Raw genomic sequence first — 26,711 nt, 5'->3', positions numbered from 1 at the left:
TCAATAAATATTTTACAACTCATTATGATTGACAAATGTTGGTTCATGCGCCGAGACACCATCTAACCAAAACATTTGTTTTAAAAATCACATACGACCTCATATATTAATGGTAAATATCCTCACATAGAACCAGTACTGATTATGCACTTGAGAACTACAACTTTTGTTTTTGAGAGAACAATTTTACATTGTTTTCTTTACACATCTCTTCCTTCCCTTTCATGTAGCCTACAAGCAGAAACTTTTTTAAATGACTTTAAAAAACTACTGTACATAATATTCAGCTGTTAAACAGCAACCTACCTCCTTGTCTTTGTCTGAAACCAACCAGCATTCCTCTCCTCTTTTAGCATCTGCCAGAACAGAAAAAAACCAAAACATTTTAATATGCTGCAAAAGCTAATTTACAGTGATTGTTTAAGTTTAGACTCTTATTTTCAAGTTATAATCAAATATACCCTCCATGTTCACTTTATTAGGTACCCCTGCAACATCGAATGCAATCGTGCACAACAGCTCTGCCGTATATTTAACCATTTCAAAGGTTATAATGGCCAGATTAGAGTTGCTTATTCAGATCCAAACATATCACACATTTTTTTAGACAATGTTTTTTGAGTATCAGTTCCTGAAGTTCAACAATACTGGTTACAATGCACAGAAACAACAGCTGCAAACAAAACTGTGGTGCCTTGTATGATAAATGTGTTCATGGAAACTTAAATCTGTGGAAAATAAAGTTGCTTTTTTATTATTTTTTTATCTTTTCCTACTCAAACAATATGACACAAATGGAACCAGAATTCAATAAGAACTAGAGCTAATAAAGTCTAGACAATATCCAACCCTATTAAGAACTCTAAACCCTGAGGAGCAAGTTTAGTTTCCTGTAAGAGGAGACACACACACACACACACACACACACACACACACACACACACACACACACACACACACACACACACACACACACACACACACACACACACAAACTGAAACAGTGGCAGCCCAGCACATCTGTATGAGAGTGGCACTAACAGCACCCTGAGGGAGGCCGCAGTATTCTCCTCAGGCCCACAGAACTGTAACTGACATCCAGAGATCGTAACGTACACACAAATGCACACACGCAGAAACACACAGTCAGCATACATTACATGCTGATAGCAATGACCCACACATACTTTCACTAACACATACAGACACACCCATGCATTGACCCCTGCGATTAGCTGGTTGACAGTCTTTAGCCTTTGGACAAACATACAGCCTTGAGCCATAATCAAATATTACTCTCTTCTTTCCACCACCCCTCTCCCTCTCTCTCTCTCTCTCTCTCTCTCGCTCTCTCTCTCTCTTCGTCTTTCTTTTTCTGACTCGCTCTATCCAGCCCCTTATCACTATTCTGCTCAGCCCTCCTTCCTTTGCTTTTGCTCCCTCTCCTTGTTTTGTACCTACCTCTCTCTCTCTTCCTCCCTCCTCTCCTCCCCGGGTGAGCGGCTGCAGAGGGGCGGTTATCACCTCTCTTCCCTGTAAAACAAATTAAAATGGCTGCTGTTTGGATGGAGCTTCTTTCTGCCACGACCTTCACCTCCAAAAACGCACTCACACAAATGCGGGCGACCAAACAGGTAGCTTGTCACTGAAATTTTGATTCAAATTTTAACATCCTTTCACGGTCCTCGTGTTGGTTAAGTAATTTGGAAAGATGAAAACCTGGAAATATCCCTGAGATGTTAGTTGTACTCAGGTGCTATGTTGGACTCTTCATGTAAATTATATTCATTAAAGTGTTTTTTCCTTTAAATTGTAAATCAGTTTAAAGTTATCAGATTTTTGTCCTGGCTCTCAGAAGGACTGCATGGTGACAAAATTAAGTCTTGTAATGGCAGTGTATCGTGACTTACCTGAAAGCAAACAGACAAACTCAGGTTTTAAAGAAATATTCACAGAAACAGGCAACAAGGATCCATCGTTAAAAACACAACTATTTGGTTGGTTGTCAATGCTCACACCTCACTGACGCTTTTCAATTTATTGTGTAGTGTCAGCTAAAGATCTGTACGAACATGATGCTGTGGATAAGTGTGTGGTTTTAACTGTCACGCCACAGTAACATATATTCGTTAGTTTGGTTAGTTTTGTATAGAGAAGGAAACATAGGGCCCTCACAGCACTCTACTGTGAGCGGACTGGGGGGCCTCAGTGTGTGTGTGTGTGTGTGTGTGTGTGTGTGTGTGTGTGTGTGTGTGTGTGTGTGTGTGTGTGTGTGTGTGTGTGTGTGTGTGTGTGTGTGTGTGTGTGTGTGTGTGTGTGTGTGTGTGTGTGTGTGTGTGTGTGTGTGTGCGTGCGTGCGTGCGTAGCTGGTGTTACACAACAACCACTACCCAGTCAATGGACAGCTTGAAAAAAGAGATGTGTGTGTGTGTGTGTGTGTGTGTGTGTGTGTGTGTGTGTGTGTGTGTGTGTGTGTGTGTGTGTGTGTGTGTGTGTGTGTGTGTGTGTGTGTGTGTGTGTGTGTGTGTGTGTGTGTGTGTAGGCGTTAGTGACTCAACGAAAGTCATTCCCAAAGCGTCTCCCAGGGGGACTCCCCAAATAAAGAGCAGGAAGCTTTCCCTTAATCTAAGGGCAACCCCCACCCCCCCATCTCACCAACCCAACAAACACACACACACACACACACACACACACACACACACACACACACACACACACACACACACACACACACACACACACACACACACACACACACACACACACACACACGGATAAAGGGTGAAACTCTTTGTCACGGCCGAGGAATCAAACACATGGGTGGGGGGCTGGAGGAGAGGAAAGGAGGAGAGGGTAGGTGGGGGTCTGTTGTCTGTACACAGGGTGAAAATATGCTAATCAACCTTGAGGCCCTGCTCAAAACCAAACCATCCGAGCCTCGTTCCATCGTGGCCCAGCAGATCTGAAGGAGTCTGGAGCTGAAAAAGCAGATGGCAGCGGCTTCATCGAGCAGCTGAACAGACTCAAGAGAGGCTTTCGCCATGCTGACTGCAACTGTTCAATTTCAACACATCTAATGGTGAGGTATTCCTTCCAGCCATCTTAAAAGGTCTAAGCCCAAAGATCCTGGATGGAGAAATGGGTGTCATACCTTTAGAGGGGCCCATACGGCTTCTGACACCTCTGACAAAACACGGGGATGTTTGACTGCTGTGTGCCGTCTAAGTCACCTGCTCTCTCTGAAAACGTTCCTGAGCATCCCATTTACGGCAATTTCTGAGGGTTCCACTGATCCTGCTTCTGCGGGACAACTTGTACATTATCTCATCACCCGGTCGTCGAGGGAAATCCAACACAATGGCATGGAAGAGGGGGAGACGGAGAAACAGAGGGAGGGATTGATCAGGGGAGAGAAGGCGACAGATGCTACCTGTCTGTCTCATAGGTACCCTGATTACTAGAAGATGAGGAGGAGAGGGGAGGAGGCTGCGTGCCTGTTCAGCAGAGCCGGCAGAACAAAACAAAACAGAGGAATCGTGTGTGTGTGTGGGATGTTTGAGTGTGCGTGTGCGTTTGTGTGGGTGGGGGTGGGGGTGGGGGGATTCATTGAATCTGTCCCTTCTACCAGTGAGAACAGAACGGAAGTGTACGTGTGGCTAATGAACCATGAACACCCGGCTCTCCTGGGGTGAAACACACACACACACACACACACACACACACACACACACACACACACACACACACACACACACACACACACACACACACACACACACACACACACACACACACACACACACACACACACACACACAATGAGGTCCATACAGGATGGTCTAAGTCTGATAAACCGAGGAAGAGACTGAAAACGTCATCGATACACAACCATCCTTAAATGAGGCGGTCTCCTCACAATCACTCAAACCACTGACCAGTTTCCTATGATCTCTGTGTTTCTGTGTGTATGTTTTTGTGTGTTTGTGCGTGTGTTTGACATCTACAAGCTGTTCCCCCCTCCGTCCCAGCGACATCAAAGGCTTGGACTGACCCGCCTTACCCCTATCTCCCTCTCCCTGTCCCGACACTTAAACAGGCATCCCAAGCCAGCCCGCCCATTGTGCCACACTGTTGACCAGGCCCATTAACACACCAACCAGCGCACACACACACACACACACACACACACACACACACACACACACACACACACACACACACACACACACACACACACACACACACACACACACACACACACACACACACACACACACAAAATGGGAGTGAAAGAGGGGCCTTGCCCCCCAAATGGAGGTTATGTTTGATACTGAAGCGACAGGGCTGGATTAGCAACACTATACATGACAATGGTGAGGGTGGGTGGGAGTGTGCAGGCTCTGCATATGTGTGTGTGTGTGTGTGTGTGTGTGTGTGTGTGTGTGTGTGTGTGTGTGTGTGTGTGTGTGTGTGTGTGTGTGTGTGTGTGTGTGTGTGTGTGTGTGTGTGTGTGTGTGTGTGTGTGTGTGTGTGTGTGTGTGTGAGTGTGTAAAAAAAAAGGTGCTTCCTTTGTGACATCACCCTTGCCCTACAGCCTTGCCCTGAGCTTGGCTAAGTCAGACACACAGGCGCACGCACCAACACCGCTTTTCTCCAACTCCTCTCTTTTGTGCGACAGAAAAGTCTGGCCGAGGGTGTAAAACACAAAAGCAAAGAGTGAAGGAGAACAAGTGAGATGAACAAGAACAGTGAGGGGAAGAGGGGAGGCGAGGACAGAGCACTTTGCAACACAACAAAAGGCAAGCTGGCTGAATATCAAGCAAAGAGCATCGAGTTAAATAGAGAGAAGTGTTTGAAGAAGTAATTGTGAATGACAGTGGCGGAGAGGATGAAATGATATACAGAACAAGAAGGAGATAGACACTGTTTGTGTGTGTGTGGAGATGTTTGCCATGCAGGGAGAAGATCAATAACTGCACAGGCCTATTACAGAGTAAAGCAGCACTTTTTTTTTTTTGTCTTAACTTTATGCTCTTTCTCTGCCCATCTCCACTGATCTCTCTGTTAGACAGATGAGCACAAATATTTTCACCTACTACCATGATGCGAATATTGGGAGTTAGTTTGTGAAGATAAACATCTGCTGGCACCAGTTCTCCAGTAGCTTGATAGTGGTGAAGAAGAGGGCGCATCAAGATGACGTAATAGAGTTTCCTTTGAAGCAGACATTTTGGCTCATAGCAAACGCACCAGTGTAATTAAATGGTTAAAAATGAATGGATTCTGTTCATGCGAGGTTGATTTAGGTTCCTGGTTGTGTGCATGCTGGCTCACAGGGACATTTGATGGAACTAAGATGTCGTTAATCACATTTGTTTCACCAATCAATATGTTTGCCGTTAAAAAAAATCTGATATTAAACAGTAATAATAACAATAGAAAACATAATGTAAGTATGACATGTATAGTTGTGCTCTTCTCATTGTCTTGAAGTAAGCATTATTGAGCTGCATATGAACCAATGTGATTACACTTATGAGGTTGTATGGTCATGTTGCTAGGCAACCATCAATTGAACCAGCTATATCCACATAGTCCCGATGTAGCAGATTATCTGAGTTTTTGAGTATTAATGCCGTTACAAGTAACACTTAGGGAGTATGATATTTCCAAACTTTACTTTTAATTGTTAAATATCAAGAATATTTAGGGTAAAAAAAAATGTGTGTCACTTCTTCAGGTATTCAGCGGAGACCAGAACCAGGTCCATACTTGTATCTTCAACCTTTCTGAATTGGACTATTGCTGCCAGATTTACAACCCAAGATCCACGACATCGGTTCTTTTTTTTTTTTTTTTTTGCATCTATTACTGATTTTGGTTCACCAGGTTAATGCACTATATGTCTGACTCTGCCCCTATTTGCTCACACTGGACACTGCCTTTCTAAAGTACTTGCAAGATACGGCACAGAAGGACACATAAAATTCTAGTTTTTAGTTTTAACAATCAGACATTAACTGAGGAACACAAAACCACAAAAAAGGTCACAGATAAACAGACACATAAATCCAGTAACCACATCTCCAATAAAAAGCACATTATATAAACTGCCAAAAGAACAAAAATTTCACTTTCTTTAAAAATTGTGGCCGTTCATATTTTAGGAACATAACCTAAAGGAACAAGTGATAATGTTAGTACCGAACCGAGACCAGACAATGAAAAGAAAGAATTTGAAAATATCTAAACCTGAAACCAGCCTCAGCCCAAATTTTAACACAACATCTGGATGGGTAGCAGAACGCTGTTTCTTTTGACTGCAGGATCAGAAGCTGCCCAGAGCCTGACTGACATTTACACCATAGGCAACATTTACAAGGAGAACCATAAACATTTTTCATGACCAGTCATTTTACAATCATTTTTTCCATCGTAGCTCAGTGAAATCCTAAAACGCAGGCAGATGCCATCACAAAGGTCCCTGTTGAGTCTGCTGTGTGTTCGGCCAACATCTTTCAACGCAGCCCGTCTCTGATTATCTGATATCCGTCTCCCTCCCCCGTGACATGTCGAGCGCTCACCCCCTGCCAGCCTGTGCCACCACCTCCCTTCCTCCTCACCCCCTTCCACACCATGGTTGGCAGCCAGGGCAGGGCAGGTGGCCAAACCTGTCAGTCAAAGCACCGTCGCCACGCGGCAACACCACAGACACCAATTACCACACAGCAGGGGCGCGGCCTGGCAACCGCATGGCAACCACATGGTCCAATCAGGGTACACAACAACAGGGACCAGAGAAGGCCAAGAAAAGTGAGCAAGGCTGTGCATGTGTGTGCGTGTGTGCGTGTGTGTGTGTGTGTGTGTGTGTGTGTGTGTGTGTGTGTGTGTGTGTGTGTGTGTGTGTGTGTGTGTGTGTGTGTGTGCGTGTGCGTGTGTGTGTGTGCGTGTGTTTACTGCGGAGCCGTGTTCAAGTTATCCAAAACTGAGCCAGTACACGTCTACACATTTGACAGAAGAACAGGTAGTCACTGTGACTTTTCAATATCCATTAGTTGTCTATTTAGTGCAGATTTTCTAAACTTATCTGTTGATAATCAGTGTTTTCTATTAAATTCACAGTCCTAACTCATGGCCGCTTCTGCTGGTCTCACCATATATGTTCCAACAAGATGCTGGATTGAAATTTGACTCATTTAGTTACCCTGTACATGCTTGACTAGCTTGTGCCAATGACACATTACAGGACAATTAAAAAAGGGTATGAGATCTTGTGTTTTTTACCTGATAAGTGTCACTTTTTATTGATCAATGGATGACTCAGTATCAGATTATATCAATGAGTCAGACTCTGATGTTAATAACTGTGAACCTGGAGGTTAAAGAAGCTGATTGATAGTGTAAAAATCATTACTTTTTGGTCATTTATATAACAGTGTTACTGTTTAAAAGAAGCAAGAAAAGCTTTCGATCAAGAGGTGAAAATGCAGACACCAATTAGTTTGAATAACTGTCCTATATTGCAAATTAAAATATATTTATTTAAATTATAGGCTTACTTTATTACAAATCACAGTCTATACAGATTACAGCGTGTATTTTGAAGTAGAACTGAAAAAATATTTGCTGACTGTCTGAAGAATTGATCCACAACCAGCAACTTTTTTGACCATTGCTTCTTCATTTGTTGTTTTTTTGAAAATATTGCAATCATTAGTTTGTTCAGGTTTCAAAATTTTGCTGAATTTGTTTTGTCTTATATCTGATCAGATTTTTGTGTTAGATCGACAAAACAAGCAATTTAATTTCATAATCTTGGATATTAACAAACTGTGATTGGCATTCTTAACAATTTTCTGACATGTCTTGTTTCTGACTAAACAACAATTCAAATGATACATTTTAATCTTAATATAAAGATTAACCCTTTGTATTTACATAGTTGCCCACATAACAAAAAAGATTAACATGTGATTTAATGAGCCCATTTGTAGGGAAGGTCATAGTTGAGTTTTACTTGTTTTACAAAACCAGACCAGCCTACAGTCAACAAGTGTTTGTATCTTATGGGTAAAGTCATACTTGTATACACAAAAGGTTGCGAATAAAAACTGACCAAATTATTCACGGTGCCCCCTTTCTGTCCTTTGCGGCAAAACACACCAACATACAAGCACACATCCGTCTGTGAGGGGCAAATATATTTTAATAAAACCAGTGAGTTGCAACCTCAATTTCATTTTGATGAATTTCCTCCTGCGGGAGTGAGCCAGGGAGGGCGGAAAGGCGGGAGAGGGAAGCGGGGTGATGGGGGCTGGGAGGCAGATAGAATTTTCATGATTGTTATTTTTGTTATTATACAGAAAGGGGGTGCGGAGGGTAGATAAACGGCGTTGGCTAATCTGAGCCATTTTGTGGAGCGCTCCATTATCGGGCAGGTTGGGCACGTCGTGGGGGTTATTTTTCGGAGGGATCTTTGGCCCCGGTAATTAAGCTCCATTCACCAGGCCCTGTTCCCCAAATTAAAAATTTGTCATTAAGTGGAATTTACCATAATGCCTTTTTATCTGCCGGCGTTTCAGCATGTGTGCATGTGTGCACGTGTTCGTGTACGTGCGTGCGTGTGTGTGTGTGTGTGTGTGCGCGCAGGGTAGAGGTGAAGGAGGGGCAACGGGGAAGGCATCCAATGAGGGGTTACACTGTGATCGCACACACACAGACACACACTCACACGCTTTAAGGAGAAAAGGCAAATTGAAAAACTGAAAAACTGAAATAATCCTGGACAGCAGTACACGTTTGCACGAGCAAACACCCACACAGACTCTCTCTCACTCACACACACACACACACACACACACACACACACACACACACACACACACACACACACACACACACACACACACACACACACACACACACACACACACACACACACACACACACACACACAAAGCCACCCTTCAATCCTTCAAATCCACAGCCTTTAGGGTAATTAAATAATGGTGCTTTAAAGTTTTAATTTAGATTTGGCTTTTTCCTACCTCTTCCTACAGTGTGCCATGCAGCACTCTCTCTGTCTGTCTCTGTCTCTGTCTCTCTCTCTCTCACACACACACACACACACACACACACACACACACACACACACACACACACACACACACACACACACACACACACACACACACACACACACACACACACACACACACACACACGTGTGTTTACAGACTTCATCCAGGGAGATAGCCCCCAATGGGCAGGGTACATCCCCCCCCCCCCCCCCCCCCCCCCCCCCCCCCCCCCCCCCCCCCCCCCCCCCCCCCCCCCCCCCCCCCCCCCCCCCCCCCCCCCCCCCCCCCCCCCCCCGGAAGGAGTGAATGATTGAAGAGCAGAATCTCTGTCTCTATAGGCTTTATAAAACAATACAATTATTAGTCTTTAATTAGAGCAGCCCCTCAGTGGGACAGGGGACAGACAAAGAACAATAGAGGATTAGAAGAGGAGCGCCTAATATGGCTCTTTTATCGCTTCTCTCAAATATGGTCTATAAATGCAACCAGCTGTCCTCTGCAGCTGGCAGTCAGAAGTTAGAAGTTGGCGGAGGATTTGGGGTGGAAAAGAGAACAAAATAATGTTAGAACTGCAACCACTTATTATTTTTGTTATTAATTCTACAGATTTTGTCTTTAAACAATTTTTTTTTTAACATATGTCAAACATAAATGGGTGTCCTATTGACCTAGGAGTTTAAAGCTCAGCCCTGAACCACAATGTTCTCTGTTCGAGTCTGACTTTGTGGATGTCATTTCCAGTCTATCTCTCCTCATTTGTGTTTGAAAAGGCAAAAAATGTCCCTCAAAATACTAACAAGTTCTCATTGTGATTGATCAGACACCCAGATAACACAGAGAAAACTAAAAGAGTAATCAGACCATCACTATTGTCATTAAGCAGGGACAGAAAAGAGACAGAATAGAGTCTGATAGTTTCATGAACGCAGCACGAAATGTAGAAGGAAACAACATTTTCAGTTCCAGACACTAAGATAGTCCTGTGGTGTGTGTGTGAAACATAAGAAAATTCAATGCCTGAATTTTCAGTGTGTAAACCTGAACCCTTATTTCCCTGATAGAGCCAGTTACTTTCTACATGATATTAAAGGATGCAGCAAACAGGACCTTAGAAGTCATGTGATGTGGTTGAAAATGTGGGCTATATTGAGTCGTACAGTCTTTTTTTTTTCCATGTTCTGTAAAATGACTGACAATCAATAATATAAATAATGATATTGCGTGTAGACTAAATAGCACTCATAATAAAAATGCTTTGGAGGACCTGAAAACTTTGGCCGGTGCTCCTTTATCTTCTTTTCAAAAGATACATGAACGTTTCTCTCACTCTCCATAAAAAGATGAAACATACCACACATTCGCACTCGGAATGCCACCAGACAGTAAAGGTGGGGATATAAGCCCTATATGAACAGAGCAGAGAGGGGACGCGGGGGGTGGAGGTGGGAGGTGGGGCGGAGGAGGAAAAGAGTGAAACGGAAAAAGGAGGAAGATAGGAAGAGGAGGGGTGGACAGATGGCAGAGGTTATGCCTGGCTGAAAGGGGCAAGACGGGAGGAGGCTGTTCTTAGAGTGTGTGTGTGTGTGTGTGTGTGTGTGTGTGTGTGTGTGTGTGTGTGTGTGTGTGTGTGTGTGTGTGTGTGTGTGTGTGTGTGTGTGTGTGTGTGTGTGTGTGTGTGTGTGTGTGTGAGAAGGAAGGAATCACCATGCTCTGCCCTCACTTCCTCACATGCACAACTTAACAAATCCCCCCATCTCTCCTCTGTCCTCTATGATCCCCCCTTCCCTTCTTTCTTTCATTCCTTTCCCATAATTCCTTGTTTCTAATGGGCATCAACTCCATTTCAATAAACGTCGGAGACACTTTTCCTTTAACATCACACCCAGTGCTTCCGCTCAGTTGATTCTATTCAGTGATGAACAACACAATTACATCTTCCGGCACCTGATTGACAGATAAAACCTAGTTAAGGTAAACTACAGATAGAGCTGAACAACAACATGCTGTCAAACCCCCAAGTGTGTGTGTGTGTGTGTGTGTGTGTGTGTGTGTGTGTGTGTGTGTGTGTGTGTGTGTGTGTGTGTGTGTGTGTGTGTGTGTGTGTGTGTGTGTGTGTGTGTGTGTGTGTGTGTGTGTGTGTGTGTGTGTGTGTCTCCAAAATTCAGCCCAGGGAGGAAATGGCAGAATGGCAGGGGGAGAGTAGAGCGAGATAGGGGGTCTTATTTACTGTCGTTTAATTTGCTCCCCTCTTTTCCATCCATCCCTTGGTTTTTCTGACAGGTAATAAAAAGCGGGAGCTTTCCTGACAAGCCCATCTGAATTTGAATTGAATAATATAACTGTAGGGTTTCCCACATAACGCTCTGTCCAAGCGTGCAACGGTGCACAGACATCGCAGACACCGGCCGCCCCTCAGTCTGCCAGCGTGAGTGTACGGGTACGTGCGTGCGTGTCTGTCTACATGTGTGTCTATGGGGCTCATCACTGCATGCATGCATACATATATATATATATATATATATATATATATATATATATATATACACACACACACACACACACACACACACACACACACACACACACACACACAGGTGCTTACGTCATGGTAGTTAATGCAACAATAATAATGTATTCCTGCAACTAGCCACCATGCCACTCTAATATGCTAATCTTCACATCTGTGCCCAGCCTCTGCCTCTTTTTTTCCTCACCCCATCTCCGCACCTCTCCAAGATCCCTTCATCCCACCTCCTCTTCTTCTTGTCTTACCTCATCCACCGCTCGCGCTGCCTGCCTGCCTGCCTCCCTCCCTCCCTCCCTTCAACCCTCACTCCCTCTCTCCGCCCCTCCTCCCTTCCTCCTGCTCTCGGAAGCTGCTGAAATCCCATTCCCCGTGGGGCAGGCTAAATTGAATTGGTGTGTTTATATGAACAACAGGGCCGTTGCTTTAATATACCTTAGAGTTTATGCCTAATGCCTCCCTGCTAATACCGCTGGAGCTTCAACCCCTCACTCAACACACGTCGCTTTTATGGAAGTCATAAAAGAGACAGAACAGCAAGGGATGAGGATGGAGAGATACTCTAGGAGTGTGCTTGTGTTTGTGAACAAGAGGGAGAAAGAGAAGCCTGTTAATGCATCTTAACGAGTTATCAGTGATTTATCACGCCTCTTTAAAAGATCATCCTACAGTATCCCCTCTGTATCTCTCACACACACACACACACACACACACACACACACACACACACACACACACACACACACACACACACACACACACACACACACACACACACACACACACACACACACACACACACACACACTTCATCCCTCCCGTATGAATGAAAAGAAAAGAAGAGACACAGAAAGGCAGGAAGATTTTTTTAGATTAGTGAGTAATGCTGAATAAATATCCGGAGTGTTGGTTGATGGAGTCGGTCATGCTCGTCGACTTGCAAACATTCTCCATTTTCTCTCTGTCTCTCCCCCCCGCTTTTTTTTTCTTCCTTTTCTTTCTCTCTCTTGTCCTCTTTCTCTCCTGGCCCTGTGTCAGCCTACAAAAGGGCCACAGTACAAAGGAGAGAAACAGGCCTGAGACACTCAACCCAATTACTATTGATCAGTCTGCACTCAGAGGACAGAAATGCGCTCACCTGCACGCACGCACACAGCCATGCAAACACGTACACGCTAATCTGGCCAAATATACCAAGTCCTGTAAGGTCAGGGACGCTTATTTGTTCACAGCTGATTTTTTTAACACTCACCACAAAAGACTCTTAAAAACGAGAAAGTGATGGCAACGGTTTTTTGGACTGCATGACCCGAAAAATAATGACTTTTAACAGTACAAGAATCTGGCCTGTAGTTAAAATTTCATTATTTGTGTTGCAAAAAGGACAATCGCTTGTGTTGATGAATCTTCTGGAAGCGGACACTGTTATCTTATTGTTACTTAGTGACACACAACAGTTTAGCACAAAGACTTCAGAGGAAAAGCTCAGAAAAGGTATTCACGAAGGCAAAAGAAGAAAAGGAGAACATCAAGACAGATGGTGTGGTGCAACTAAACAAAATAATTCTGTAAACTATAAAAAATATCAAACCACATGACATTATTATAAAACAAACTCCGCAACTGTCTAGACTCTTTGCTCTTTGACACAGAGCATTTTTCTCCTGCATCTAAAATAAAATCTTTTTAGTTTTTCCACAGCATTTGGGATATTTTCTTGTGAAGGGTTTTCTTTTCAAAACTAAATATTTTTGAAAAACATCCTCATTAAAGCTTGACTCCTTGAAGGCTTGAAATATTGAAATGTCTATCATGCAACTAGATTTAATATAATTTCATTTCAGACACATCTAATTCTGCTAAAAAAAAAAAAAAAAAAAAAGTTAAACTGAATGATCAAAGTACATCTACAATCTAGCTTTAATAGTAATATTTTTCATTTGCTGTTGCTGACACATAATGTTTTAATTCAGTACTCGCAGGTTTCAGAGACCTGCCAAACAGATTTTTTTTTTGCATCAATGCCATTAAATTCAATTAAACTTCAATTGAAGTTCTTTCTCAGAAAAAGCTAAATATTTAAAATAATACATACACATCAAAGTATGTAATCTGTGGGCTGTTCAATTCTGTTGGGTGATGAACATGAGACGAGTATATAATGGCCGTACACTGTGAAGACCCAATATTCAAAGAGAAGCCTGGAACTACAGGAGACCCTAAGGGACATCCCAGCTGATCTGCAGAAAAAAAATCAGTCTGTTAAAACTCCGTAAAACCCAACTGCTTTTTGATTCTTGACCACGACCTTTAAAAGTTTGCAATGCCCAGCCCTCAGACACACAAAACTAGATTCGCGCTCAGGGTGTGATGAACTCTGCATGTTGTCTGTAAGCCTGTGCTGAAATATCAATGACTAAACTCCCCAACGAGTCTGTGACTATCTCCTTCACTCTGATTTTATCCCCAATAATTAATTTTCTCTCCCAATGCCGACTTGGGCTTTATCGGTCGCTCCCCCACCACAATCTCAGCATTCCATTTAACCATAATCCCCCGGATAAAGGGGTGGCCTAGGTGTGCTAATGCACAGGCGCGCGTGCACGCAGGAAAATGTGCACGAGCACAGACTTAAACTTCATTCACTTACACCTAATGTTATAAAGAGATGAAGAGCTCGCCATACAATTGCGGAAGAAATGTACCCCGCTAATACAGCACACATTTAGACACATGAAACCTCCCTACAGGAGGTCAGAAAATACAGAATAAGGGGCAGTGTTCATGATCGGCTGTGTGACCTCTAAAACACATCTCGGATACACACTGGATTAGCAAGGGAAAGCCTATAGCATGAATACTGGCCCTGCAAGCCCGGCATAGCAACAGCCACGTAACCAGGGCTCGGTCTTGTTGTATGGAAGGATGGTTGGGAATGGGAGTGGAGGAATAAAGAGATGGGAAGGATGGAAGAAGGGAGGGGTGGAGCCAAAGGGTTAAAAAGGAAGAAGGGTGGAGTGTGGGTATGGATGCACTCTGATGCTGAATTTCTGAGACACTCCTGAACATGCGCTTGTTTCAGCGATCTGTAGGCGATCATGCTGATAAATCGCCTTCCCGTCATGACTGCGTGAAAATCCTTTCACTACTGATCACACCAGTTGTTTCAGACGTCTTAGCATGTCAGCATATATGTATATGCACGAGTACATTTTAGTCTTATTTAGTGAGACTTCAAAAGAGATGTGACCAAAGGAGCCCAACATATTCTGCCCAGTTAAACACCGTAATATGTTCCAGTGGGTCTGATTAACCCAAAAGCAATGTGCCCACTGTAAATGTACATATATAAGGTGAAGGAACTGGATGAAAATGGCCCCGATCTTAAACACCTCATACTAGGACTGTAAGTATTCAAAGATACAAATTTTTTTTTTTCATAGAGAAATCTATTTCTTTTACAGTCACAGGGGAAAAAAATACTTGCCTTAATCCGTTAAGAGTTGGCATTGACATGTCAAGTGTTTAAGTACTTAGCAGATTCCACCAAACACCGATATCCTGGTATTTAGGGGCCTATTAACAGGCAATCTGTCAGATCCTAATGGGACTCGTAATTAGAGCTTTATTGAAGGCAGGTGTGATGGACAGGTCAACCAGTTAAAGCTCACACGTGCCATAAAGAGTCAGAGACCGGCAGCATTAATAAACCAGAAATCCAACAACATGTAACAGAGTAAAATCTGAATTCAATCAATGAGTGAACCAGGGGACAAAGAAATCAACGAAAAGGGAAAAAAGTGAAGGGAAAGTGAGTAAGGGAAAAGAGAAAGAGAGGAGGACGAGGGAAGGGCCGGATTGACTGAAATTATAGTGAGTGCCAGCTCGGCCAGACCAGGCCCAGCTGGTCTCTGTCTGACGAGGGCCTTAATTAAGAGACATGGGGAGAAGCCTTGGAATGACCACATACACACAGCCAGGAGCCTCCTCGTGTGTCTGTGTGGTACACAGCCAAGAATCTCTCTCACACACACATACAACAAAACACACGCATCCTCTGGGACCTTGTGAAAAACATTGCCATGCTATTATTAGGCATACTGGAGCAAGTGCATAAACCCTAAATGTGTGTATTTGTGTGTTTAGGGATGTCCTTTGTATCCTGTTGACTGTTAAACTGAACTTCTGATTCCAAAACAGCTCTCCGCTCTCTGCGGTAGCGCCGGAGCCCTCAGAAGAAGAGACGAGCTGAAAAGTCGGGGGAAAGAAAAGGGGGAGAAGACAGAGCGAGGCGAGTGGAGAGAAGGGGTGATTTTGTGGATCCATGACTGCCTTTACGAACCCCCACCACCACCAACCCCCGTGCACCCCACCCCTCCTTCGCTCACGCCTCTTCCTCATCCCAAAAACGTATTAATATTAATACATATTCCCTCTAACCCCTTCCCCTTAACTCCTCCATCCCCCAAAAAAATATCACCACCCTAGGCTACCAGTTAATAAAGCCCTCTCGACGACCCCTCCCAGCCCAAAAACCAAGGAAAGACAATAAAGGCAAAGTTCTGCGGTCAAATAAAAGAACAGAAATTAATACAGTCCCATGGGACCTCCCTCTGTCCCACTGTCACCCCCCACAATAATTTGATTTCCTATTAAGTGATTGCTTAATTATAATGATTATTATTGGTAATTGTAATTGACATTTTTTTTTCCCTCTGCTCATCTCCTCTGTCCCGTCCCTCCTGTCCTCCTCTTCAGGTCTTTTTAAAAGACAAGACACTCAGTGAAAATCCACGAGGGAGAGAAAAGATGGAGGAAATTTTCAGGCCAAACAGAAAACCACTTGACAATATGACATTTAAAATGTTGTTATAGTCTCACACAAGCTGTACGCCACAACATACAATGTGGGATTAAGGTGTTGAGGCTTAGAAGTTATATTTAATTATACATGAGTGTGTTTCTGTGTGTGTGTATTTGTCTAGATGTCTTATCCTGTAGCTTCGGGGCACAATGTCTGCTGCAGGTCTCCTTAGAAAAGAGATTCTCTCTCTCAATGGGATATCCTGGTTAAATAAAGGTTCAAGTAGAAGACAGGGATTCCCTATTCTACCCACCCACCACACACACACACACACACACACACACACACACACACACACACACACACACACACACACACACACTAAACTACAGTAGGGACCCTCTGGTCTCCAGTTTATTACCCCTTCCTTCGGGCTAGTTACTGCAAACGGGCAGTCGTGTGATTTTGCTATAAAGACAATACCTCTTGCTCATTCTGACACCTTCGGTGCAGAATTTGACATTTAAAAATCACAAAAGTCACAAACCACAGTTCAACGGCCGCACATAAAATAACAGTGGTGTTGAAAGCCATTTCATTTAATGTCACATTCTTTCTCAGTTCGGAACTAAAGACGGTGAAACTTCGTTCCAGTGGGCCATGGCACGGTTATTGGGCTCACCTCAGGCGTGGTGAGGCTGACACCGGCTCTCACACATACACACTTTTGTCTTTAGATGCACACACCTTCACACTCCAACACACACAACACATCCCACCTCGAATCACACCTTCACTTTCGCTCTAAAATGTCCTCTCATTTCTACAACACAAAATATAACCATCACAGTTTATCGTAAATATCATCAATAAGAATCGTATTTGTAATTATGTTAAAATCCAAATTAATTATCACAAAAAATGTTCAACCAACTTGTATCTAAAATCTAAACACTGTCCGTCGACAGAGGGTTGATGGTTTAAAGACTGCTAAGACTTGTGCATGTGGGGGGTCTGAGAATTTAACAAAAATGTTTTCGACCAGATTATATTTAAACGCAGCTCTTTACTCAATGCGAAGACCAAACCGATGCATTAATACAAATGAGCACCTGCAGCCGCAGCCACAGATGTCTGTGGGTGTTTTTCAGTCAAAGTTTCCAAGAAAAAAAATTTAGAAATTTTCATAGATTATTTTGACAAAGGTTACTTTCAGACAGGATGGCTTGTCCCGTCCAGATGCAGATAAATGTGGTATAAATAAACTCCAGATATCAGCGCAAAAGAAACCAAAGACATTCAGCAGCAGAAGAAGCAGCTGAAATTAAAACATCTGCAATAACTGAAAGAAAGGATACTTGTTTGACAAGAATTGTGCTATATGAACACGGTAGTGGTAGAAAATGTTGAAATATACAACTCAGAAAAACATTGTTTAAATACATTTTTATATTTAGATTTAAAAAAAAACATTTCACATTTGACAAGAATAATGACATCAAATCTAATGTAAATCCATTGTTAAAAAATTTATGTCAAAATCAATCCATCATAACATTGTGACAACTCAAATTGCATCATCTAAAAGCTTCAAATTTTGTTTCAAAAATACGGTGTTGAAACTCGCGGCTTCGTCCAGAGTCACATCAGGTCAAGTGTTACATGACGAGGTTCAACAGTAGAACCATCAGCCAGAGACTGACAGACAGCGTAGGATATCAGTTTGTGCAGACAGATATCGAGCCGTGTTCGGGCCACTCTGAGATCTTAGCCTGGAGACAAACTGTCCCTGACAGACCGACACCGTGGCCGATGCTTTTCAAGGCCTGTCTCATCCACTTTAGCTTTCCCACTCTCATCTCTCTCTCTCTGCTGAGCCCCCTAGCTTTCCGTTCACGCAGATTTGTTGGATATAAAGTGGAGCTGCTGCTGCCTCACATTCCTTCCACTTTGATCTGAATTTCACCTGCTTCCCTCCTGCTTTTCTTTGCTAGTGTTAACAATCAATGGTACAACATTTTTTTTAGAAACACACTGAACAAAAGAGGGCCGGGAGTTAAAGGATTCAGCTGTGGTGATTTGACAGTGCAACCGTAAAGTGAAAGCAGACAGAAGAAAAGGCTGATTGTGATTACTTATAGGATATATATATATATAAAAATATATATATATATATATACACACACACACACACACACACACACACACACACACACACACACACACACACACACACACAGCATCGTGAAAAATAAACAGCAAAAGTAAAAGATGAACGTGTCCAAAAATACTGAGAATGACTAAGTGACAAAAATTAATCTTTTCAAATATGAAATGATAAAGTAAAGGCCAAATATTAAAACTCAAGCACAGAAAAGACACGATCAAGAAGACTGTCACCAAAGATGGCCGCTTACAGAAGGGATTTTTACTACCACAAAGAAACTGCTGTTTAATTTACTAGATTCCAGTTGTCATTACATTTCAGAGGACGCGAGCATCAAATGATTGTTCAATCAAAAGCTTCTTTAAATATGAAAGCATCTGCCTTTCAACTGAATTTCTACAATTTATTTTGCATGCGCTAATATTAGGCCTACGCGGTAGTCTCATCCAATTTGCATATCCTCTGCAAAAACTGGATAATACAAGTCAAACTATGGCACAACGATTTCATGGTGTGTGTGTGTGTGTGTGTGTGTGTGTGTGTGTGTGTGTGTGTGTGTGTGTGTGTGTGTGTGTGTGTGTGTGTGTGTGTGTGTGTGTGTGTGTGTGTGTGTGTGTGTGTGTGTGCCTGTTCAAACACACTGTGTGGTAGCGTGGGTGTGGCGTTACACCTCGTGTGGCACTGGGCAGCCAAGATAAGAGCTGATCCTATCCATGTCTCCCTTCTGCAGTGCCTGCCTGCCCGCCCGCCCACCCACACACACACACACACAATATATACATACACACACACACACACAATATATACATACACACACACACACACACACACACACACACACACACACACACACACCTAGTGTGGTACCCAACATGCCATTGTAATCTCATTTTACAATCCCGAAGCCCTGTCCATAAACATGCACTCTCACACATAATCAGAGCCAATAATACACAGAAACGCCAACTAAATCCATATCTCACATACTGTATACTGACATGTGACTTCTAAGTATCCAAAAGGCCAACAGGGGTCTCAGACAACAGGAAGCTGCCTGAGAAAGCTTCAGGCCCGAAGTAGCATTGTTCACTCACACAGATCCGAAGCTGAAAACATTTTACTATTACTTTAGAGTTACAAATGTGAGACCAGCAGAACATTTTTGTTATGACCAGGAGCATGACAAGACTATGAAATACATCAGAAACAACAGAGAGGAGAGGAGAGGAGAGGAGAGGAGAGGAGAGGAGAGGAGAGGAGAGGAGAGGAGAGGAGAGGAGAGGAGAGGAGAGGAGAGGAGAGGAGAGGAGAGGAGAGGAGAGGAGAGGAGAGGAGAGAAAAAGAAGGAGAGCTTACCTTCCTCCTCTGTGTGATAGAGAGAGCTAACCTTTCGGTACAAACACACAAAGCCACTCACTTCTCTCTAATTCACCAAGACTTTGAGGGAGGCACACACACTGACAAATACACACTCTGATGTGATCGGCCACCCCGATAGCGAGTCAGAGCTGACTCTCCTAAGCCTCAAACAAAGTTTGGTGTGCACTGACCAAGACCAAGGGGACAAAAAAGCGAAGAAGAGAACTGGGGGGAGCAACAGAGAGAGGAAAAAAAAAAAAAGTGTGACCACCGAGTGAAGTTTAACCACTTACGATTCAAGTTTAGCTTCAGCACACCCCGCCTACACCCCAGATTCATTCACGAGGACATGCACGCACACCTCTCGGGGTGGGAGAGGCACTGAGCTGGATTTTGGGAAGCCCTGTTTTCTCTCTGCTGTTCCGTCTGGTTGCTGCTGCATAGCTGCTGGACAGGCAGCCGGCCCCCGCTCATCCCCTTTTTCTCTACTATCTTTTCTCTTTTACTTATCCCACGTCCTTACAGATCCACCCACCGACAGCTGCCCCTTGCAGCCAGGTGACAGATAGTTACTTGGGTCCTGTGTGTGTGAATGTGTGTCCATGTATTTGATAAAAAGCATGAGGAAAGGCTGAGAAAAGATTAGATAGTAAAAGTATGTGAACAAGTGACCGCATGTAGGCGAGAAAGAATGAGAAAACGAGAAAGAGGATGAAAGGATTCAATTTCTGCCGGCAGGAGGGGGAGACTAAGTGTAGTGAATGTGATTTGATGGTGATGCTGAGATGGGGTTTAGGCGTACAAATACTATTAGTCACTGCTGTGCAAACCAGTTACTCAGTCTCACACACACACACACGCACACAAGCACACGCATAAATGTGAAAGCACACACTCGAGTCTTGGGCTACACAAGTCAACTCACAACATGGCATGTAAATGACAGAAATCAATCTCTATATTTGAGGCCCTGGATGCAACGGTCATAAAAATTCAACCAGCCGTGTCTCCGACCTAAAACCGACCTTCCAGTCTGTATTTGTGCACCAACTAAAAAGAGGACATGAAACAAATTCCCAAAAGAAGAAAATAAATGAGCGTACAATCTTGTTTTCAAACAATATTAAACCTACACAGTCCGAGAGGCCGAGAGCGTGTCCCAGTTCCACACTACATACTGACTGTATACAGTGTGTACTATATGCTAAATGTCATAGCACACTGTTTTTGCAGTTAGTGCACATGAAATCAATATATATACACTGATTGAAAGTACAACCCCTTTTCTGAAAAAAGTTGGGACGCTGTGTAAAATGTGAATAAAAACAGAATGCAATGATTTGCAAATCCCATAAACCCACAATTAGAATTAGACCAAAGGCAACATATCAAATGTTGAAACAGAGAAATGTTATTGTTTTATGATAAATATGCGCTCATGTGCTAATCTGATGCCAGCAAAAGGTCTCAAAAAAGTTGGGACAGGGTCAACAAAAGACTGGAAAAGTTGTGTAAAGATATATAAAAAAAAAACATAATAAAAAAATTTAAAAAAACACCTGATTGAACATCTCAACTAATTAGGTTAATGGCAACAGATCAGTAACAGGATTGAGTATTAAAAGAGTATTTCAGAGAGGCAGAGTCTCAGGGATGTATTAGTGCACATGACGGGGATAGCTTGCACATCTGGGAAGGCACCATTAATACTGAATGATATATTCAGGTTCTGGAGCAACATGTGCTGCCACCCAGACAACATCTTTTTCAGAGGAGGCCTTGCTTATTTCAGCAAAACAATGCCAAACTGCATCCTACACGTATTTCAACTGCATGGCTCTCTAGTAGAAGAGTCCGGGTGTTAAATTCGCCCGCCTGCATTCCAGACCTGTCTCCAATTTAAAGAATTTGGCGCATTATTAAAATGAAAAATATGACAAGGGAGACCCTGAACTGTTGAGCTGCTAAAATGATATCTTTGTTAAAAATAGGACAAATTTTCACTTCTAAAACTCCATAAACTGGTCTCCTCAGTTCTCAAACATTTACAGACAGATAAGTGATGCAACACAGTGGTAAACATGCCCCTGTCCCAACTTTTTTGAGACGTGTTGCTGGTATCAAATACATTAACATATTTTTATAAAACAATAATATATCTCAGTTTCAACATCTGATATGTTGTCTTTGGTCTATCTGCAATAAAATATTAGTTCATGTGATTTGCAAATAATTTGCATTCTGTGTTTATTTACATTTTACGCAGCGTCCCAACTTTTTGGGGATTGGGGTTGTAGTTATGATATGCCACTGCCAGACCACTTTTACAAAGAGAATACATTTAATCTTTTTCAATAGTTTTCAGAGATGCTCTTAGATCTTTCCCACCACAGTAAGGTTGTGATCAGCTCCTTCATCTTCCTTCTTTTCTCTCTGTGCATTGCATTGTGGGAAAATACCACAAAAATCCAGCATTTTTAGAGTATACTAAAAAACAAACTGTTCAGTGGAGGTTGTAGCCACTTAGATCTTCAGCCATCTTATTTAATTATCAAATTAGTAACCACATGATGACCCAGAAAGTCACGACCATGTTGTCTTTATTTCAGGCGAAGTGATCCGCATCTAAAAAAGCGGATGACGTAACCTGGTGGATTCTCTAATTCTCTCTGTACATTAGTCTGTCAGCCTAAAGCCCAATTGTCCCTCCTAAAAACATCTGTGAAACAGGTGACAAATTTACACTTTAAAATATCTTTTAAAATAGGTTATTTCTTAGGGACATACTGCATGGATCTAAATATGTGAATCTCTCTTCTACCTAAAACGGGTCATTTCCAGAAGAAGCTGGGTATTGTAGTTTTTTGGTAAACATTGCCCAAAAAGCAGTGAACACTGTATTTCTCAGGGACTACTTTCAGCTGCATATGCTCAATACATATTTGTTGCACTGGAGTATTTAAAGCACCAGGACAACACAAGAACAAACTATAGTGGCCAGGTTCATGGTAATGAAGGAAAAGGTGTCGCAGTGTGGCTCACTGATGAGTTTTAAATAGTTTTCAGACAATATTGGAGCCCTGTGGGACTATATAATAAACTGTATGAGGTTTTGGATGCACGGACAATACTTGTTGGGATCAATTCATTGTTGGTTTTGTCCTTTTCAGGAAATTTTGACAAAAAGAAAAATATATTTGGGCCCTTTGAACACACAACATACTCATGAGCAGCTTTGAATTCGTGAGCAGTGTAGAATTGGGGCACAGTTCAAGACTACTGAGGCTCATCCCTTAATTTCCTCTTTTTTTTTTGACAAAGCCCTCCCCCATTCCTCTCACTTTCAGACCCCTTCCACACCACACCCATGACCCCCCATGTGCAGACATGAGGTCAAGCTCCAAAGATCACAGAGAGAAGCCAGACAAGAGCGCGCACACGCGTGTGTGAGAGAGAGAGAGAGAGAGAGAGAGAGAGAGAGAGAGAGAGAGAGACAGAGACCTAAAATCCTCCTTTCCTCCCAAAACCAGGCCAAAACCTCAAGCCTTCCCACCAGCTCCAGACCCCCTCCTTTAGCCCAGTTGTGTGTAGAGGAGGCAGTGAGCACTCTTGCAGAAACATCAGCCCAGGGAAATTCAAATGAGGAAGAAACGGTGAGAGACACACAGAGAGAGGGAGAGCGGGAGAGAGAGGGAGCACAATAGTGCGAAAATAGGATAAAAGAATGAGATGGGAGAGTGTTAGGTGGTGGTAGGAGGAGGAGGAGGAGGAGGGAGCTGGAGAGGTTGCTGAGGCTGCAGGTTAAGATAATGTGTAGATCTGAAGAGATTTGCGGGCAACATTTTTATTCATTTTCTGATTACTCCCATCTCTCCCAACCTCCCCTCCCTCTCCTCCTGCGTTGTTGTTTCTCCGTTTGTTTGTTTTTGGCATTAGCGTTATGACTGTTGGTATCCATGTGTATGTACACATGCATGCTGATTAGAAGTGGAATATTTTATAAACACAAATATTCACACTCGCACGAGCCCCGCGCGCACACACATATCAACACCTAATGCATACAAACAGACTTAAAGATGCATCTGCGAAGCGAGCGGCTGGGCAGACAGTGCCGGGAATGCTAAGAGCTTACAAGTTCGTAAACATGCAGACACAGATGCTGCATATGTACTTACAAACACGCACGCTGAGTGTTCACAGTGTTGCCCGGCGCTGGGCCTGCACCTTGTCAATGTGCTGCAGGTAGGCTAAGTGTCATACAAAATCACTCACAAACATTCACCACAAACATGCATATATATATATATATATATATATATATATATATATATATATATATATATAAGGCCAGGCAAAAAAAAAAAAGTGGCCCACCTGTGTGGCTGTCCAACTCTCCTTTCACGTTGAGTGAGATGCCCTGGTCTCCCTCCTGCTTCCCTCGACCCAGGATCATCCAGTTCTCCAGACTGTCCGAGTCAGATGAGTCGGATGAAGCAGACTCGGATTTACATTCGGACTCTTCTGAATCAGATTGTGAACTGCTGGAGTTCACAATCACCGGCACATCGAGGCTTTTCATTTTCCGGGGTTCCTAGATGACCCAACAAAAAACATATATCTGTCAATATGAAGCTTTCACTTGCACCCTGACTGAACTGATCAAACCACCAACTAGCTTTGAAGTAAAAGAAAACAAAACGAGTCAATTTGTTTAAATTAGACTGGCAAGTTAGGCCTCGTTAAACATTATCACTCATTCCCTGATTGTCAACATTAAACTTTTGGACAATGCTCTGCTACAGCTGTTAGTTATTCACTATCACTGCTGCAGCTCAACCTGCACAGCAGCATTAGTTAGTTGGAACTGGTCATTGGACAGCAGCTTGACAAAGCAGCAGTCACTGTTCTGAATTCAGAGTAAAGGAAACACTAAATGTACCTGAGGATGGAGGACAAATAAACATCATTGAGATTTTTTTAGCAGCTACAAAGAACTAAGGATCAACCCTATGGTGACTTATGCTGCGTTAAAGGCTAAGTTCGCAATTTTTCCAAGTTGTATTCAAGTTGAATACACATTTGCTTGATTGTTGACATGATTTGTGGCTCTGCTTGAACATGATGACCCTTTGTGCCTTTTACCTTCTCTGTCTTCAATCATCTTAAATATCACCATCGCAGAACCTCTGACGTCATTAACTTTCTGTTCATTTTCTCAGCTGATACTTATTTCATGCTTAAACTAAACACACAGCGTCTGACCCTTTCCTCTACCTGGTGTGCCGGTGTTGACGCCCGCAGCCGGTTAAAGCCTTGACCCTTCAAGGCACAGATCCCTTCATCATCACTGCCAGAGTCATCGTCAGAGATGAAGATGATATTAGGGCTGCTGGAGTCGATGACAATGACCTCCTCAAAAAGTGATGATGGCAACTTCTGACTTTTAGGGTCGATTTTTCTCTTCTTCTGTTTATCCCGCTTCTGTCCCTCCTCCTCCTCCTTCTTCTTCTTCTTCTTCTTCTTCAGCTTGCCAGTAGTAGGTGACAGAGACTGGTTTCCTCTTGTGTGTTCCAGTTCTTCATCACCATCTGCAGACTTCTCAGCCGCCGTTTGTTGCTGGCTGTGCTGGCTCTCTCTGTCGTGCTCCTTCTCTTTTCCATCCTCCAGTTCCTCCAGCACCCCGGGATTGGAGGAGTAGTGGAGCTGGCTATAGAGGCGGAACTCCAGCTCGCTGTTGGCCTCTGACCCCTCAGAGTCCGCTTCATCCTCTTGATAGAGATCATCCTCCAACTCCTCTCGGTCCTGGTAGGCACAATACATCACCACAAAACACACTCAGCTTGCACACACCACGCTTGGAGAGGACAGCGGCTTCAGTGGCTGAGGCCGACTGCAGGGATAAAAACACACACACACACACACACACACACACACAAAAGCAGGAGGTTATAATGTAATCTGTTATAACGTTGTTAATTGTGTGAATTTGGCAATTTCAGTAAAAAGCGTGCTGCTCTGCTGCACTTTTTCTCTTAGTTCAGCTTGTATGTCACAAAATAACTGATTATACAAATGAAGATCATTGAGGTTTTCTATCGTAGTATAAAATCTACACTTACACCATGTAAAATTAAAGAGGGAGAAAACAGGAAAATGGCCTGAGAAATCTCACAATGCCTCTAGAAACTGTGATTGAGGGGCAAAAATTACCCCTAAGATTGTGAAAAATTCATTATATAGATATAGATATATATATATATATACAGGTTTAGGCCAGTATCCAAATCCCATATGAAGCCGTCATTTTATATGAATTCATTTTATTAAACTTTTATTTCTGCCCCTAGCACACCTTCACACAAACGGCGCTGTTGTTCACACTACGCACGTACGTAACTCCGTTTCCATATCGGGCAGAGTCCAGCCAAACCTGCAGTGTTGAAGTTTTCTATTCATATATTAATCGTGCAATACAGATATGAGAATGCTAATAAAAGATAAACAAAATAAACAGTTAGAATTGTCTGCTGCTTTCTCTCAAACCTCCTGATGGTATTTTACACACAAGGATGACTGACACTTTTCTTTGCTTTTTATTTGCGTCTGTAGGTGATCACTGTATGCATTTTAATCTGTTAAATTCACATCAAAAACAACCACTTAATGCACTAATTTGTTCTTTTAAATGCCCCAATTTTTTTAGACAATGAAGACAAAAGTTGCCCTCCAGATATTTTTGTAATTTTCTACACAGTACACTTACTCACTGTGATG

At 42.9% G+C, this 26,711-nt stretch overlaps 1 protein-coding gene across 2 annotated transcripts in view; it reads right to left on the bottom strand.

Annotated features, from left to right (window-relative positions):
- Positions 1 to 26,711, bottom strand: part of zcchc7 (zinc finger, CCHC domain containing 7) — a 50,671-nt gene that overhangs the window by 20,267 nt on the left and 3,693 nt on the right. Inside the window, exons 2-5 of one of the 2 annotated variants that reach the window (XM_069697460.1) lie at positions 25,212 to 25,827; positions 24,312 to 24,528; positions 1,462 to 1,533; positions 307 to 356 (exon numbers count right to left, since the gene is read on the bottom strand). In XM_069697460.1, coding sequence (XP_069553561.1) covers positions 307 to 356; positions 1,462 to 1,533; positions 24,312 to 24,528; positions 25,212 to 25,757 — 885 coding nt within the window. In that variant the 5' untranslated portion in view covers positions 25,758 to 25,827. The remainder of the gene's footprint in view (positions 1 to 306; positions 357 to 1,461; positions 1,534 to 24,311; positions 24,529 to 25,211; positions 25,828 to 26,711) is intronic. The other variant, XM_069697461.1, reaches the window with a different exon arrangement.

This window comes from Brachyistius frenatus, unplaced genomic scaffold (assembly GCF_029030835.1).
Source record: "Brachyistius frenatus isolate BFR_SWC_R1_liver_20210118 unplaced genomic scaffold, ASM2903083v1 Contig_23, whole genome shotgun sequence".
Lineage (NCBI taxonomy): Eukaryota > Metazoa > Chordata > Actinopteri > Embiotocidae > Brachyistius > Brachyistius frenatus.
The sequence above is the reverse complement of the archived record's forward strand: the minus strand, read 5'-3'. Positions and strand labels throughout refer to the sequence as shown.